Source organism: Actinia tenebrosa, unplaced genomic scaffold (genome assembly GCF_029948245.1).
Source record: "Actinia tenebrosa isolate PJP-AT-01 unplaced genomic scaffold, QUT_ActTen_1.0 PGA_scaffold10__47_contigs__length_13832649, whole genome shotgun sequence".
In the NCBI taxonomy this organism is placed as follows: Eukaryota; Metazoa; Cnidaria; class Anthozoa; order Actiniaria; family Actiniidae; genus Actinia; species Actinia tenebrosa.
The window spans coordinates 11,355,329-11,373,912 of record NW_028292570.1 but is presented as its reverse complement, the minus strand read 5'-3'; the positions used below and the strand labels follow the sequence as shown (position 1 = coordinate 11,373,912).

The window sequence follows — 18,584 nt, the reverse complement described above, 5'->3', positions numbered from 1 at the left end:
CGCAGACATGATCTGCGAGTTTATTGAACGACTTAAAAAACTCATGATGTATGTTCTCATATTGTACTGAATTCTTTACGAAATGAACCAAGTTTGATAGAGAAAATCCAAGTTCAAGTTTATGCAAATGAAGACGAATCTATATCAGATATAAAACCTCCTCCATGGTCATGATTTCTATTGTGTTTCCTTCATGAATTATTGAGTAACTTTATGCTTTATAAATTTTATAATTCTTGGGGTGCAAACAAATGACTCGAAATCCCTTAAGAAAAATCCCTTGAGGAAAAATGTAATATAACAATAAAACAGGCAGCGTGTTGGTTAATCTAATGAGAGGTTGGTACATTTTTTTCGTGCCACAACTGACCGTCTTTATCTCAAAGTCTCTCAAACATTCCTAAAGGATTGGTAATCCACATTTGACCAGGATGATGAAGAAGGATAGGACTTTGGTTGAGAGTATTTCTTGAACACAATCACTGCAGTGATAATAAAGGCGACGCCAAAACAAAACAGCACATTCGCGCCTGACATGCTGCCAAGATACTTCGTATGCACTTTGAAGACCGCGAAAACGAGAATGTATACCAATGCTGCAAGAAATATGAAGACAGAGCCGAGGACAACTAGTTGAATGCCTCTTCTACGCCAAAACGCTGCAAACTCTAGTCCTGTATCGACGTCTATACCATCTACAAACAGCCTGAAACGTCTATCTATTTTCCTCCACGACAGACTTTCATCCATAATATGAAAGTGGTGTCCTTCATGCACCCATTCGTATGTTCCTCCGGAAGAGCAGAGTGGACCACAAGGGGTGAAAGTCAGCCCATGATCTTGCAATTCTTTGCCGTTGACAAAGATCTGATAATCTTCTCTACAGCAGCCCACTTGTCGCTTGAGTTGGACCACGTATTGCTTGGATTCGAGCCCTATTTTCAGGTCTGTAGCCCATGTTGAAGTTGTCGTAAAGCAAGGCATCTCGATCGACTGGTTATTCTCTGATCATCATGCTCATGTCTTGTCTTGTTCGTCGTTACTTGGATGACGTCATAGTTTATTTTGAGACACTGGAGCACAGGTAGCCCAGGCTTACCGTTAGTGTTGAATAACTGAATCGATCGAGAGACAGCAGACAGACAGACACAGATTATATGGGTATCATATGGGTATTTTTGAATCCTCATTTTTACGCCTTAGAATAATTAAAATCAAATAAAACTCCCACCGTGTGTTGTTGATATATTGAACAGCCCCATGGCTTAATTACAGCTCATTTCGTTCGGGTTTAGATGACGCTTCCCCACCACACACTAAACCTGTGACGGGGCTACCTGTGACTGGAGACGAGACAAATCAGCACTGGCAACCCAAGCTCACTATATTCATAAGAGAATGTATGTCGACAAGAGAAAATGAACTATTAAAGAGAAGGAATCTCTGGTATTTTTGCTTGTAGCCATCATAGGCACCGTTTGATGCTATCTGTAGGATCATATTTGCCAAATATCAAGCTGATGGAGGAGTAGAGTACGATTTGTGTATCGAAACAGCATACTGTGCACACTCTATGTTGTTTGCTCACGTCTTTTTAAAAAAACGCACGAGAAAACCTGATGAGCAAATAGAGTAGAGTGCGCAGAAAAACAAAAGATCAAATGAATTATTCTTAAAATAGCATGAATGATTCTAAAAATAGCATCAAAGATTCTAAAAATAGCATCGAAGAGTGCTAATGATGGGGAGCGGGGATTCCTTTTGTGCCGATGACCCTCCCTTCTTAGACCCCCTACCCCTCCCCCCTCCCAATACGACAAAGTACCTTCTTAAGCGCGGTTAACTATGAGAACAATAATTTTGCCGAGAGGCGGTTAAAAATGAAAGATATTTTATGGGGAAACGCGTCGCCGAAGTGGAGTTGGCCGTAGGGAAACTATACGTCTCGGAAAAGGAAGAAAAAATAGTTTGGCAAAAATAGATAATTTTAAATAAATTCTTAAAAATGAAAAAGATGAAAAAACAATTGTCAGTGTTTCATAATCATTTATTTGATTTCGAGATCATCCAAAATGTAAAAAAATTGCCGTTAAATTTACTTTTTTTTTTTTTTTTTTTTTGTATTACCATTATCCAAGACCGTTTTTCATTCTTCATAAAAAAAAATAAAACCTTCTTTAACTCTGCTCTACTTTCACTCTTGAAAACGACGCCGGGAGGGCGTCGAGAAGTCGAGTACAGGGGCGGCGGAAGCGGGGGGGGGGGGGGGGGGGGGGCCCGGGGGGCACTGGCTCCCCCAGAATATAATGCCTCACACACAAAAAAAAAAACGCATGAGATTTGGTTATGATTACCATTATTTATTATTTTGATATTACATAATTTTCTGTATCTAAAAAATATGCGATATATCTAGCGACGACTTGCATCATTTTTGTGTCTCTCAGCACAATTGCAAGTGGTTTAATGCGCGCAAAATGTTACTGATTGAAATATCACACATACACGTTTGTAATCAAGCTAAACAGGGAGGGGGGTGGGGTCATTTCAAGGTACCGTGAAATATTGGAGTGCCCCCCCAAACTTTTTCAGCTTCCGCCGCCCCTGGAGTACACTAGTCTTTAAATTCTACTGTAAAAACGTTCATTATCTATTAAAAAACCTATGTACTGTTAGAAAGGAGCAATAACCTTTTTTTCTGATTCAGGATCGTTTCGCATCTCTGAACGAATAGATTGTACTTCTTGTTTTAAATCTGAATAATTCTTGTTAAGCACAGTAAGTTGATCCAGAAGTTGTTTCATCAATATTGAGGTATGGTCCACTTTATCGTGAGAGACGTGTTTCAAGTAGCGTTGCTATATTGAGCGAAAACAAATACATTAATTTAATAGACTAGAGCGCATGTAGTAAAACCATGAAATAAAAACAAAGTTGCATCATACTGGAAAATAGTATATTATGGAGATCTATAAGCCATTCCGTCGAGGGTGAAGAAAAAACTGGGTCGAATTGGAATTTGTTTACACATAGGCCCCGTCCACACGTATCCGGGAATTTTTGTATCCGCAATTGTTTTTTTGCGGATACGGGTTGCGTCCACACGTGTCCGAAAATTTTTGTGACCGTATCCGGAAACTCTACGAAAACGGACACGTGTGGACGGTGAAAACGATTCGAATACGCTGCGTGTGGACGCAAACATTTTCGTATCCGCAAAAAATAATTTGCGGACACAAAAATTTCCGGATACGTGTGAACGGAGCCATAATAGGTATTAACTCATTAATATGTAAAGAGCTATATTATTTATCCTTAACAAATTTAGACAGTTGCTATTATATGTGCATGTAAAAATCCTCAAATTTAAAAAAAAAAAAAAAATCTAAAGTATGCCCTTATTGGGGTGTAACTCATTAATATGTAAATAATGTTGTTATTTGTTTAAAAAAGTCACTGTAAAAATGTTGCTATGGTAAATAAATAATTCATTAAAAAATAAAATTAAAATAAATAAATAAATGAATAGAAAAAAATGTTCCGCCCCAAGGGGCGAGGTCAAAACAGTCGTCCAAAATAGGGACCCGATTTTATGAATGAAGGTGGTGGGTACCGGTACATACCCCCCCCCCCCCCCCACAGAAACCTGTTCAAATGCTTGATACTGGGGGGTCTGTAGTGGCAATTTCTATACACAAATATGTTCTTTAGTATACATGCAGACAGACAGTCCATTCATTTCTGTGATTTGGCTTTTAGTTTTGGAAATATTTGGGGTCAAAATCTAAGATTTCACTTCTAGAGGTGGTGGGTTCCGGGTAACACCACCCCTCCCCCCTAAATCGGGTACCGTGAGATGACAATTGTTTTGCCCTCATCCCTAAAGAGGTGGGTATATCCCCTACCTTGAATCTCACACTAATTTCCTGGGATCCAATGCTAACAAATGCATAAAGCCTTTTTGCATTTGAATTGCCGTTTTCTATAGTCCCTTCACCAATCTTTCTTCCATTCAATGTGAACAGGACGTAAAGATCGTCGTTGCTTTCTCTTCCGTAAAGCAGTTCACAGCCAAGAAGGTCTCCTCTGTCGGCCATTTCTGGGAGGTGATCTATTTCTGAAAAAAAAAATCATTTGACTAAAAATCCAATCTCGTATCCAGAGCCTGCGTTTCTTCTGGCCTGCGGCGAAGTACGAGTGCTCTGGCATAATCCATTTTTTGAGACCAGGATTTCTTGGACTTCCGGTATAAGAGCGTATACGTTAAAAGACTTGCAAAAAATTAAAAAAAATATGTTCCCGATTTCTAATTCTTATTTTGATCGGAATTAAACACAGAACTCTGTTTGAAAGCATGATTTTCATTGAATATGTTTAACTTCCGGAAAGCAGCGCATGCGCCAAAAATGGATTATGCCAGAGCCCTCGTTTTTCGCCGCAGGCCGAAAGAAACGCAGCCTCTGGGTACGAGATTGACTAAAAATCATGTTTCTATTGACACTGGTGAAAAACGCACTGCGCATGCGTTGAGAGAAAAAAACAAAATGGCGGACAATAACAATTGATTACATCTAAGGCCCCATCCACACGTATCCGGAAATTTTTGTATCCGCAATTTTTTTTTTTTTTTTTTTTTTTTGCGGATATGGGTTGCGTCCACACATGTCCGGAAATTTTTGTATACGTATCCGGAAATTTTCGAAAACGGTCTCCAGAGTGGAAATTTTCAAATACGCTCCGAATACGGATACGTGTGGACGGTCGTATCCGCAAATATTTAAATACGCTGACGTAAGAACGATTTTGCGCATGCTCAATAAGAAAAACTATCCGTCAAAGGGACTAGGCACTAGCGTGCATCAGGGCGGATCAAGAAATATCCGGATACGTGTGGACAGTGAAAACGATTGAAAACGATTCGAATACGCTGCGTGTGGATGCAAACATTTTCGCATCCGCAAAAAAAAAAAAAAAAAAAAAAAAAACGGGACGGGGCCTAAAGGTAGGTTTTCTTTTAACCGACAGGGCTATTTTTTAAATATTCGTTTTGGAATTTTACGGATATTTTTGGATTTCTTTACATAGGATCCGACCATGTGATTATCTGCAAATTAGCCATGCTGGATGTCGACGTCGGGCCGATAGTGGCGGTATTTTCAAAGATTATTTTTGCTTTGTATAAACAAAAGTTTTTTTGTATAAATCAGCAGTGTATCACAATCGAAATTATCTTGCTATTGTCAAAAGGACAACCTTGAGTTTTCAGGATTTTTCTTAAGTTTTCCGATTTGGTAAAACAATCAAAACACCGGCATCAAAAATATAAGTTGCCCTTAGTTACGCTACGCCATCTCCGAGCGTGCGCAGTGCGTTTTTCACCAGTGTCGTTTCTATTAGACTTCCCAAGGTTGATGAAAAACCGCTCTCCTCCGGGAATGTGTAAATACACCTAATTCAAAAAACGTTGTCATCGCCAAAGGCGATAGGCAATAGGCGAAAAGCGATAGGATATGTGTCATTCCAAGGTCCAAGAATAGCTGGAATGATTTGTGTATTATTCTCGTCAAGAGTATGGACCTTAGTGCTGAGACTGATTCGATGTTCTTTGTATTCAACGAAACCATTTCCATGTCGGAGTGACCTATCGCCTATCGCCCTTGTCGATGACAACGTTTTTTGAATTAGGTGTATACGATAACTTCAGTGTCTACTCACTTGGCCAACAATTGGCTCTTTGCGTAGTGGCGTCACATATTATCTCCTTCCCTACCTGGTACCCCACTGTATTCCCCTCCATTCCAGGTATTTTATGAAGGTCGAAGTCGTCGTCTACAACTCCCAGTATTAGATCATGGTTAGTTTTGCTGGCCTCTACAATTAGTATCTGTACAAAGAAATGATATAGGGAACCTTCAAATAGAGAGAAAGATAGCTTTTCGTTGTTGACTTAATTGGAAGGTCATGAATTTCTTAATGAATGAAAGTTTACTGCGAATCCTGTAGCATCCCCCCTCCCTCCCCCCAAGAAAAAATAAAAACGTACCTTTCGTAAGATAGGAGACTCACCTCAAAACCAGGCATTTCTGGAGATAAAGGCTCAAGATACTTCGCCCCATGATATTGCTTATAATCCCTACTACATTGGTGACATTCACAGGAGTCGTACGACAAGCGGTTCTCAAGGATACCAATCCCTTTGACATCCCATTTCTGCCTTCTATCAGAAACAACCCCTTCAGTCGTACCCGAACCATAATTGAATAACCGTTCTGCAATGTGTCCAATAAGTTGACGATTGTCTTCAGTGTGCTTCATGACATGATCTAGTCGGTCACCTGAATAAATGTCAATTTTCTGCAATGAATATCGTTTGCCATTTAAAAGCAGGAGAAGAAAATGTGGAAAAGTTTTACGAACCAGTAATGGGGAATTCGTCACCATAGACGGAGTAGTAGATAGATTCTAGTTCGATTATCATTTGACTAAACGGCTGAATAGAAAGAGGAAAACGGTTTTATCAGTACCATGTGATGTGTCATTCTCATGACAAACAAAATTAAGGAAGAGCGTTTACCGTTTTCTTGTCCATTGCACTGCCTCGATGACGCTCCTATCAAGAACGACAACAACAATGTAACAACAGCAATAATGGATCTAGGAATAGATACCCCCAGGCTTTTGAAATCGATGAGGAAGAGCAGGTGGAAAAGGACAAGGACAAGGACCCAAGGGCCCAAGGACCCCAGGACCCCAGGACCCAAGGACCCCAGGACTCCAGGACCCCAGGACCCCAGGACCCCAGGACCCAAGGACCCAAGGACCCAAGGACCCAAGGACCCAAGGACCCAAGGACCCAAGGACCCAAGGACCCAAGGACCCAAGGACCCAAGGACCCAAGGACCCAAGGACCCAAGGACCCAAGGACCCAAGGACCCAAGGACCCAAGGACCCAAGGACCCAAGGATTTTCTTGCGAGCCACGATGAGGTATATGATTCAAAAGAAACCTACCTTTTCAGGGTCGTTGTCAATATCCGCGGTAGAGCACTCATGACAACAAATCTTCTTACATAAGTACCGGGCCAGGAGGAAAGTAAGAGAGATGATGTTGAATGGTACAGGTACAGAATGGTAGTTGCAATAGGTGTTGATTGTTGCTGCTTTCTTGTACGACCATTCGTAAAAAGCATTGTCCTGTCAAAATAATAATAATAAAGAGTGTGATATGATTCCCGAAGTCGGCTTCTTATGAGAGTACAGTTGCTTGTTGGCTCCCTTCTGTGCTTCGAGGTTTTTTTTCTCTGAGTCCTCCAGCTTGGGTGTTGTTGTGAAGGAGAGGCTTGGAGGTGGATTGGGCATACCTTACGAAGGTAAGAGGATCCTAAACCAAGAAGAGCATTGTATTGGAACCCACAAGGAAAAAGAAAAGTGGGGAGGCCATTTCAGTCACGAAAGGCAGAACTGAAGAACGCAAACATCGCATAGGAAGAGGCAAAGAAAACGGCTCTTTCTTGGTGTTGCCATGAAGACAATAAAACAGTAAACAGTAACAACAAAATGGCCGAGAACAATGAGTTTGGAGCTAAACAATACCCTGCAATACAAAAACCCTAACCCAGAAATACAATAAACCTTACTACACCAAGAAAGACCCAAGAAAACAGCTGAGAACAGAGTGAGGTGGAGGACAAGGATGAAGGGCCTATGTTCCTAATGAGCGAAGAGGACTAAGCTAAGCCACCAGCTTTCATCTCTCCGCAAAAATATCACCTAAATTGCAAAAATCCCATGGAAGAAGAGTCACTCTGCAGAACCACTGTAAACATTATTCCTATATTATAGATGGTATATTTAGTAGATACTAACTAAATAACGATCTACTTTATTACCTCAACTTGCTGGTATGTGTTCGTTAGAAGAGCAATCATCATGTTCATTAGCATCACCACGGCCATTATCAAAAACAACCCATAAAGAATCTGAATAAGGACATTCGACGTCTCGTCTGATGACTGAAGTAGTTCTGGTTCTATGAGTAAGGACCAGAAAAGATGCCTTGCTATGTTCCACCAGCTAGGGGGAAATGTGAACAATGTTACTTTAAGACTAGTAATCGGAATTAACCAACTAACAGTTGACTTGTTCCATTCATTCAGTATCTGGACCCCCTTTGACCTCATGATCCATTCATTCAGTATCTGGACCCCCTTTGACCTCATGTTCCATTCATTCATTATCTGGACCCCCTTTGACCTCATGTTCTATTCATTCAGTATCTGGACCCCCTTTCACCTCATGTTCCATTCATTCAGTATCTGTACTCCATTTGTTGTTACGATAGTCTCAAAACAAGTTCCTTTTACCTTTTAAAAGAAACAGTACTTTGTGTCCCTGCATACGAAAGTTCTGTCATGCGAATCTTGCTAATGGCGAGGGAAAAAGCAACGAGAACTGCGAAAAACTGTCCAAATACAGCAAGAACAGCTCCAATGATTTGAAACAAAGCTATCTGAATAGTCCCCGAGGTTTTCTTAAACTCCATGATGTGACCAAACACACGTAACGTCAAAAGCATGCAATTCAAGCCATAAAAATATCCTGCTACGGCCAGTAGGCGATTGTTTGAAACAGAAGTATAAGCAGACCACGTGATCACTCGGAGAATCAGAATTATGACGTATACAATGAGGGTGGTAGCATCTAGAACGTTCCATTGGTCACTAATTTGATTCAAATAATAATTGATTAATTTGTTATCTTTCGGTTCTTTAGACATATAGATATACTTATTTCAATAAAGCTAGTAAACTAAAAAGCGACAACGCTGAGACCGACAAGAATTATGGGTAGATACATTTTACATGTTTCAACCGCTTGATAACTAATGATGCCCTTGCACATCTTTTAGCAGTTACAGTCTCGCCTCTTCTGAGCATCCTCATGCTGCAGTTTGTATCGAAAGAGCTTTACCTGTTTGAAATGAATCGTTTCCCATGATCCTCAGTGATCGCAGCTTTCTAGGTTTTGGGTGACTAACTTTATTTGAAATAAGTATATACAAACAACCGCCACCTGCATTTAGCTCAGTTGGTAAAGGCGTCGGTCTGTTGTGCGGGAGGTCGTGGTTCAAGCCTGCAGTAAGAATGGGTGGGGACATAAAAGAAACTGTTGAAGCTGTCGTAAGCTGCACAGCTTACTATTCAGTCCGTAAAGTCTTCCACTGGTCATAAACGTAAAGCGCATCGAGACAATGTGTAATGCATTCTTGAAATAATTCACTGCTCCGGACTAAACAGTAATCAGTGCCAGTAATAGGCCCTTTGCGGCTCAGTAATCACGTGAACATCTTGATACCCATGGGTGAAATATACTGGTGAGCAAACAAACTTTCTACAACCTGTTTCGAGAGATCGTAATAAAACTGCATTTCGTAACACACTGGTTACACATCGTTTTATTCAGTTTTTTACAAGTAGCTAAAAAGAATCACTAATTTAAAATAAAAACAAAACATTTTGCTCACCAGTACTGACACGTGACCGTTAACTGCAAAGGGACTATTAGCTAGATTTTGTAGTTTATCTGCATGGTAATGATGGATTGCCAATGAACTGGGAGTAGATTTTAAAAAACACAAGAAAGTACGATTTGTAATCGAGGGATGGTCGAAAATCTGCTAGAAATTACTGGGACATTCAGATGTTGTGTTTATTCTTCAGGCATAAAAGAGCTTAAAAATCGATTGCCTCACTATCTATTCACGATGATTTTCATAAATGGCTGATAAGAGTTTAAAGTTTTTTTTGGAGTGAAAACCCAAATGATTGAACTTTTTGATTTAGTTAATGTGCAGTGGCAGATCCAGGGGAGGGGTGCAGGGGGCGCGCACCCCTCCCTGATTCGACTTTGTGCCCCAACTTCAAAGATTTAACCAATACAAAATATTGTTTTTCCCTTTGATTCTAAGGGGTGCACCCCTCCCTGGGTTAAATATGTGCGCTGCACCCCTCCCTGAACAAATTCCTGGATCCGCCCCTGATGTGTGATAATGAGAGTAATAAATTCTTGACAAGATATTTGAAGTTTTGAAAATGCACCAAAGGCCACCAATTAAAGCCTTCAGCTAGTGATGAATACTTACGAAACTTTCTATTTTTAAGCTTCCATAACTTCTTTGGTATTTAGTCAAATTAAAAAAGAATTCCTGGAAATAGTTTTCATGAAGTATTTTCTCAAATAGCATGGATATTTTTTAGTAAAAAGGCCCAATTTTCTCTATCAGAAAAAAACTTAGATTATGAAAGTCGTGTATGTCGTGGGACTGCCAACTTACCTTAGATATTTATACAACATCTTGGATAATTTATTCCGGATCCTCTGTCGTTTGGCTATTCCCTCTTTCATCTTTTCTTTCTCATTTTTGAGCCCATTCACAGCTTGGTAAACTTCCATCATAAACCTTCCCAAGAAGAACAGGAGGATGATCCATTCCACTACAGCAAAGTGAAGGGTAGATGGTCGAATGCTCATTGCAAAATGAAGGGCCAACAGTACAAGGTAGCTTAGAGTGTCCCGTTGGAAAATGAAATAAGGCGTTGTGAAGTAGTCGTGGTAGATTTCTGGAAATAATAGTTGAACCGTTATGAGTGTAGACGTTTCAAATGTTATTGAGAAAATACCTTTAACTGTGTGGTGCAACCTCTGGGCTGATCTAAGTCAGGGCATGGCTAACTCACAGATTGAACCCTGAAACAACCTCTGGGCTGATCTAAGTCAGGGCATGGCTAGCTCACAGATTGAACCCTGAAACAACCTCTGGGCTGATCTAAGTCAGGGCATGGCTAACTCACAGATAGAACCCTGAAACAACCTCTGGGCTGATCTAAGTCAGGGCATGGCTAGCTCACAGATTGAACCCTGAAACAACCTCTGGGCTGATCTAAGTCAGGGCATGGCTAGCTCACAGATTGAACCCTGAAACAACCTCTGGGCTGATCTAAGTCAGGACATGGCGAACTCACAGATTGAACCTGAAACAACATCTGTGCTGATCTAAGTCAGGGCATGGCGAACTCACAGATTGAATTGAAACTTAGTGTATTAATGCTAGAGGTATTGTGAAGGGAGGAAAACCGGAGAAAAATCACGTCGAATCAAGTGAGAGACCAAGAGAGAGCTTTTATTTCCTATTAAGACACCTTAACGCTGTGGAAAGAAATAAGGAATTTTTTATTTTCATTTTTATTTTTATTTAATTGTTTTTGCGTGGAGCTTTGAGTAGCCAGTAGTCACAAAGACGATGTAAACTGAAATTATAGCACCATGCAGAGAGGGAAATATGTAGAAGTGAAGTAAAAGCTCTTGTCAGTACTAAAATACTTACCAAATGCGTCTTTTTTATCAATACCTAAGAAATGTAAGACAAAGGAAGGAAGGATGGAAGGAAGGAAGGAAACAAGCAAGCAAGGAAAAAAGAAAGGAAGGGAGGAAGGAAAGATGGAAGAAAGAAAGAAAAATAATAATTAGTGTTGACCAAAGTTGTTCGTACATGCGCAGCCTTTAAATTTCATCAATACTCTGGAACAACCTCAAGGCTGATCCAATTCAGGAAATGGCTAACTTTGCTTGTTTTTGTGGCGGGAAAGCCCAACAGCTTTCTACGTAGACGTTTTAGTGCCTGTCGCGAAAGTCTTGAGCAGAACTCTCCTTTCCAAAAAGTAGAAACGAATTCTACTTTTCGCAACGATTGCTGCAAATTCTCGCGCGCAACATTCTTCAATACTCCCATTTCGAGTTCGCCTTTGCTCAGTCTTAGCCTTGATTGTGTAAAAATGTGTTCTTTTGTTTTATTAAGGTTCATTGTATAGTAAGGAATGTACTATTTACAGAACAATACTAGTTGATTAAAATGCCACGGGTTTTGGTTGAATGGATGAATATTATAACGTACAAACGAGACTAAGGCTGAGCAAAGAGAACTCGAAACTGGCGTATTGGCGCTGTAGAATACACGCTGCAATGCTCCACACAACTTGTGTCACAACGCCGTTGCGAGACAAGTTCCAGAGAAAATTGCTCCGTGTTGTCGCGCCTTTAACAATACTTTTTTTGTCACGGGTTGAACGAAACGTTTAGGGTATATATATATACTAACCTCTTTTTCCCCTCAATCCTCCAAACTTGCGAATCACAAACAAAACGAAGAAAATGACAGGAAAGAAGAAGCAATCGAAAGGTGTCCAAAGATGTAAGAACCACCACTTGAAGCAATCTAAGTAAAAAAGGGTGATAAATTGCCAGGAGTAGAAACGTCTTGCCCAACGTTTTCTTAGAAGATCGTACATGACTGGATGAGCTAGGAACTGACGGGGAAAAAGAAAAGAATACATTTAACAAATAGTTTTTTATGTGTGATAAATTGCATCGTCAAAGTAGTGTGGATCGACATGGCTAATGTAAGTATGATAGTTCATCAGCAACATCGGATCAACAAATTGGATGATCAGTTTTTTATCGTTTTTGTTATTCGTAAAAAACAAATAGACATCAGTTTTTTATGTATCTGTCCTCTTATTAACGATAAATTGCGTCATCACATTGTCAAAGTAGTGTGGGTCCGCATACTACTTTGACAATGTGATGACGAAATTTATTGTCAATAAGAGGACAGACAGAAAAATTTGAAGTCAATTTGGTTTTTACAATGACAAAAACGATAAAACTTATCATTTTTAGTGATCAAAACAACCAACGGAAAGAGCGCGCGCTCGTTGACGTCAGCTTTATCTGTCTGTCCTCTTATTGAAGATAAAAAATAATCAATCAGCACGCGAGAAATTTGTAAGTTATTGTAAAATTGGTACTGATCAATAGTAAAAACTGCTAAATTATATTGATACAGATAAAAGAATTTGCAGTCAAGTTCAAAGACATTAGTAAAAGTCTAAAGTTTCGTGAAGACTGTAGATGATACAGACACCGTATGCATTTTGAACTTTACAACTTTCGCAAAGAAATGAATGGTATTTTTTGTAAAATTTCAAAAACTCATGAAAGGCACGATTACACGGAGCAATTATCTCTCCAACTTGACACAGGCAACAGCGTTGCGACACAAGTTGCAGAAGTGTTTGACCGGCACGATGTATAGAAGACGTAAAAAATATTCTCATTTCGAGTTCGCCTTTGCTCAGTCTTAGCTTCCATTGTGTACAAATGTGTTCTTTTCTTTCACTAAGGTCCATTGTATAGTAAGGAATGTACGAACTACGGAACAATACGAGTTGATTAAAATGGGTTTATTAAAGTGTGTACCAAAATTTACATTGTGTATATACAATATATAAATGAATAATAAATTGGAATTACAGCTAATAAATAAATAAATGCCACGGGTTTTGGTTGAATAGCTGAATATTATAATGTACAACCGAGACTAAGACTGAGCAAAAAGAACTCGGAACTGGAGTATTGCGTCAACTTGCCTCGCATTTTTTTTCGAATTGCACTGCAGGTTACACGCTGCAATAATGCTCCATGCAACTTGTGTCACAACGCCGTTGTAATGGCGCCTTTACTAATATCTGTATGGCAGTTGAATATCAACTCCTTTATTAGATTAAAAAACTTATATGAAAAACTTATATTTTACAACCACCACTCCCCAAACGGGTCTCTTCCGTGGGGTTCCCTCCACACGCACTAACACTACATTCTATATTTACAACATACAACACTCAACTCACATGTTGATTTTTATGGAGGGAGGAAAACCAGAGAACCTGGAGAAAAACCCTCGTGGCAAGGGAGAGAACAACACATCAAACAAACTCAACTCACATGTTGATTTTTATGGAGGGAGGTAATCTAGATAACCTGGAGAAAAGCCCTCGTGGAAGGAGAGAGAACAACACAGCAAACAAACTCAACTCACATGTTGATTTTTATGGAGGGAGGAAAACCAGAGAACCTGGAGAAAAACCCTCGTGGCAAGGGAGAGAACAACACATCAAACAAACTCAACTCACATGTTGATTTTTATGGAGGGAGGAAAACCAGAGAACTTGGAGAAAAGCCCTCGTGGAAGGAGAGAGAACAACACAGCAAACAAACTCAACTCACATATTGATTTTTATGGAGGGAGGAAAACCAGAGAACCTGGAGGAAAACCCTCGTGGCAAGGGAGAGAACAACACATCAAACAAACTCAACTCAAATATGATCCAGTCTGAGCCAGGGCTCGAACGCGGACCACAGCGGTGAGAGGCGAGTGGTAAATCACTACGCCACCCACGCCATCCATCAAAAACACATTCATTTCTCCAAAGCGTAAAGACCTCAACAGTAGTGAATAGCGTCAATACGTACTTTTTTCTGCTTCAGCAACACAGCTTTTTCAGCGATGTGATCAAATTCTTTGCCTTTGAAGATGGCTCTTTTGATAATATCGTTCTTGAGAGGCTCGATAAGGTAGAATGCGTACTCCTCCATGGAAGTGCCGATGACTTTTAATTCTGCTTCATCTACACTGGAATACTGTGCTCTTTCTTTTAACCTAAAGCTGTACTGCGATGGGAAGTGATAATTGTTATAAATCTCGTGTTTTGATTGGCTGGAAGAGCGTGCTTAATGAGAGCACACAGCACGCGCGCGCGCTTTCAGTTGGCCTCATTCCTATCTAAAAGTTTTTGTAATTCGTATTCTATAAAAGAAATTTAACAAATGCACATCAGTTTTTTATGTGTCTGTCCTCTTATTGACGATAAATTGCGTCATCACATTGTCAAAGTAGTGGCTACGCCTCGTGGATCCACAAACTACTTTGACAATCTGATGATGAAATATATTGACAATAGGAGGACAGTCACATAAAAAACTGATGTCTATTTGTTTTTTACATAACAAAAATGATAAGAACTTCTCATTTTTAGTGACGAAAACAACCAACGGAAAGCGCGCGCGCTCGTTGACGTCAGCTTTATCCGTCTGTCCTCTTATTGATGATAAAAAAATAACCAATCAGCGCGCGATAAATTTGTAAGTTATTTGATAGATAATTACTGAGGCACGCAGCATTCGTAGGTATAATGCAGGCAGCTGAGGGCGTAGCCCGAAGCTGCCTGCATTATACCTACGAATGCTGCGTGCCGAAGTGATTATCTAGTATAATTATTGTTCTTATCAAAATCCAATTGTTTTCTTTCTAGCTTGTTTATCATAGAAACAAAGCCAATAATGAATGAACTAAATATGTCTGATTTATTTTTTCGTACTCACTTCCATCGCCTTTTCAAGACTGTTTGTTGGTTGTCCTTTCAACATGCTTGGCTTTAACAGCTTCACCCTATCAGTACCACTTTCAATCATCTTATTCACCCATTTCTCCTTTCCTGAAATTGGATGTTAAAGATCACTAGCGCAATTTTACTTCGTCCGTGAAAAAATAGTCAACGTAATAAAAAGTAGTCTCCAACGCAGCCGCTAATACCACACGGTGCAACATTACGCGCAACATTGCACGCAACAAATTTGAATCGGGGTGACACACATTGCAACAAAATCACGCAACATCGCTTGTGTCAGCCTGCTATGTTAAGGATATTTGGTCCGCAGTTATAATTTACTTTGACTGTTAGTCACTAATTATACGACTTCATTTCACGGGCGGCCAAGTAAAAAAATTCCTTTTCCTGGGCTGAAGAGCTTTTATTTCGCTTCTCGTAACGAGCGAGCACCGAGGCATTTCCCTTCAAAACAGCAAACTAGACGCCGGAGGGAAAATAAATAACATCTTGAACCCAGGGTTAAAACAACTTTACTTCAGTGAAGAGTGGGTTTACATAGCTAGAGAGCATTCGAGTGATTCGGTGCTTTCGAAATGAGGCTTAGGAAGTCAGTTACCGTAACATTTGCGTGTGAACACGAACGGCGAAAACTTTCCGATTTCGTTCCAGTTTGAAAAAAGCATTTCAAGGTTTTCGCGTGCAGAATTATCAAATTGCAAATTTTGCTTTCTTTTGACATTTTGTCGTCTTTTAAAGCGCAATAGAGACGCGAAGTTATGTCGTTAGAAAAGCAACTTTTTGAACTTGAACGAAATGAGGAAAATGTTCGCCGTTGGCGCCGAAACACACATGCAAAAGATTCAGGCTTGTGTATATGAGATGAACATACTTTGCTTCTTTTTATATGCCAAGTCATCATGTGTGTTTTCACTGCTTCCTGTGGAAAATAGAAGATTTAGAAAGAAAGAAAGAAAAAAGAAAGGGAGGAAGGAAAGAAGGAAGGAAGGGAGGGAGGGAGGGAGGGAGGGAGGGAAGGACGAGGGAGGAAGGAAGCCGGGAAGGAAGGAAAGAAGAAAGAAAGAAAGAATGAATGAAAGCAAGAAAGAGAGTAAGCAAGGAAGAGAGCAAGCAAGCAAGCAAGAAAGAAAGAAAGAAAGAAAGAAAGAAAGAAAGAAAGAAAGAAAGAGAGACAGGGGGACAGACAGAAAGAAGACAGACAGAAGAAAGACAGACAGAAAAAAAGAAAGAAAGAAAGAAAGAAAAAAGAAAGAAAGAAAGAAAGAACGAAAGAAAGAAAGAAAGAAAAAAATGAAAGAAAAAAGAAAGAAGAAAAAAAGAAAGGAAAGAAAGAAAGAAAGAAAAAGAAAGAAAGAAAGAAAGAAAGAAAGAAAGAAAGAAAAAGAAAGAAAGAAAGAAAGAAAGAAAGAAAGAAAATAATTGACAATTAATATCATACTCTTCATACCCTTATTATGACGGCTCCACCTACCTACGCTTTCATTGACAGCATCTTTTTGTAGTACTGTCCCTCCTCGTGTATGTGACACCTTTCCAAAGTAAAGTAATAAATGAACTGCTAGCTCTAAATATGCATTGCAATGGATATGCACGTGCTGTAAGTCAGTACCGTATAATTCCTATTCATACGATAACCATTCTTATGGAAAGCCATTTCAATGTTACGGCATGTCGTATCGTGTACATGCTTTAAGTCAGTACCGTATGTTTCCCACTCATACGATAACCATTCTTATGGAAAGCCATTTCAATGTTACGGCATGTCGTATCGTGTGTGTGCTTTAAGTCAGTACCGTATGTTTCCCACTCATACGATAACCGCCCTATGAATAGCCGATATTATGGATGCATGCAAATATGAGATGCAAATGAGACAACAAGCATGGCAACAACCCGACAAGCCTTACTTTTTTAAAACAAAAGAATATCTCATTGCGGACTCAATTGTAATCCACCTTTTCGGCGCTAGACGTCCTGTGGTATAAATTGTGTCTGATTGTGTTAAGGTCACCAAAAAGTTCGGACATCGTTCTCGGATTTCCATACAAATATATTGACTTTAAATGAACTATTTACTTGGTTTGTTTAGTTAGTTCTCTAAATACAAGTAAAATATCATTTTTCTAGCTTGATTGAAGCTTTTCTTACTGCTGTTAAGAGAGCTAACTAAAGAAATCTATCTAATTTTTTTCTTTAAACTCAGTGAATTTGTATGGGAATCTGAGAACGATGTCCGAACTTTTTGGTGACCATAACACAATCCAACAAAGTGTTTACGACTGTGACGGCTATTGCTGAAAAGGTGAATTACAGCTATAGAGTAAGTATACTTTCAGCATGTCAATTCATTACCTTCTCGGATTCGTTTCGTTTTTTCAAGTCTTTCAACTCTACGATTACCTCTGCCATGGTTCTCCTAATACCTTGTGGTGATAGTCTATAATAATACCAAAACATTTTAAATGCATTTTTTTCTCGTTCTAGTTGCAAAAAGAGGAAATTTTTAATAGCATAGTATCGCCTTAATGCTTGCTCGCTTGCTTTAGGGGGGGGGGGGGGGGGGGAGTAAGGGGGGTTATTTGAAGGAAAGCTAGCTAGGTTCAACACAGTTCAACAGCTCAACACAGTTATCGTGACACTATCATATACATGCCATAACACACGCAACATTGTATACCAAGTTATGGCGACCAGTTTGAATAACTATTGTTATGCAATGACTAGCGACTGACTAGCCTCGTGCTCACATGGAAACATGAACAGCTTTCAAATTTATGATAGACTAGTCATTCAATAAGGACAGTTTTCAAATTGGTCGCCATATTTCGATTAGGTATCTAAGTAAAGAGATTTATGAAGTCACGCAAGCGTTAAACAAACTCAGTGACGTCTACACGGACTTACATTTTATAATAAAGCTAGCAGTGAAAAAACGGTCCCTACCGATATATCTTTCATCTAGAATGATTGCAAAAGTCGTTGTTTTAGCTCCTATGTGGAATCAGTCTACCATTACGTCAATAATAAGGAGCCATGCTCTCTAAACAAAAATTTTGTCTCAAATTTGAAAATCGAATATTAAAATGCTTTACTGTTAAAATTCGGACCGCATTAGTCGTCTTTGTGCCTTGATCTGATAGATATTCTTTTCTCTCTCATAAACCACAGGCCAGTTGTAATAACTGGAATACTTTTTGGAACTCTAACTTATATTACTTACCATTGCATGTTAAAAAATCTTCACGCTCAGTGTGGCCGGATGTCGCTACTGAGCTCGGTTGCA

General features: G+C 39.5%; 1 protein-coding gene across 2 annotated transcripts; it reads right to left on the bottom strand.

The window, feature by feature from the left end:
- Window positions 1-2,284: 2,284 nt before the first annotated feature.
- Window positions 2,285-18,584, bottom strand: LOC116306379 (uncharacterized). 2 transcript variants are annotated; one of them, XM_031716426.2, is made up of 19 exons: window positions 18,522-18,584; window positions 18,245-18,341; window positions 17,654-17,738; window positions 16,773-16,830; window positions 16,173-16,220; window positions 15,276-15,388; window positions 14,367-14,564; window positions 12,154-12,361; window positions 11,383-11,406; window positions 10,333-10,618; window positions 8,363-8,719; window positions 7,889-8,072; window positions 7,011-7,193; window positions 6,575-6,610; window positions 6,418-6,490; window positions 6,067-6,335; window positions 5,716-5,884; window positions 3,906-4,117; window positions 2,285-2,858 (listed from the first exon to the last, which is right to left on the bottom strand). In XM_031716426.2, the coding sequence occupies exons 3-19, from the start codon at window positions 17,708-17,710 to the stop codon at window positions 2,673-2,675; spliced, it is 2,661 nt and encodes an 886-aa protein (XP_031572286.2). In that variant the 5' UTR covers window positions 17,711-17,738; window positions 18,245-18,341; window positions 18,522-18,584; the 3' UTR covers window positions 2,285-2,672. The 2 variants fall into 2 exon arrangements, with proteins under 2 accessions (XP_031572286.2, XP_031572284.2); XM_031716424.2 differs by lacking the exon at window positions 18,245-18,341.

Bases quoted from the DNA above. Each gene is read 5' to 3' on its own strand.
- LOC116306379 (XM_031716426.2), bottom strand. From the start codon at position 17,710: ATGGCAGAGGTAATCGTAGAGTTGAAAGACTTGAAAAAACGAAACGAA. The intron at 14,565-15,275 runs GTGAGTACGAAA...TTCCCATCGCAG, and splicing joins GTCTTGAAAAGGCGATGGAA to TACAGCTTTAGGTTAAAAGA. The intron at 8,073-8,362 runs GTAAAAGGAACT...ATTTCCCCCTAG, and splicing joins AGTACTGTTTCTTTTAAAAG to CTGGTGGAACATAGCAAGGC.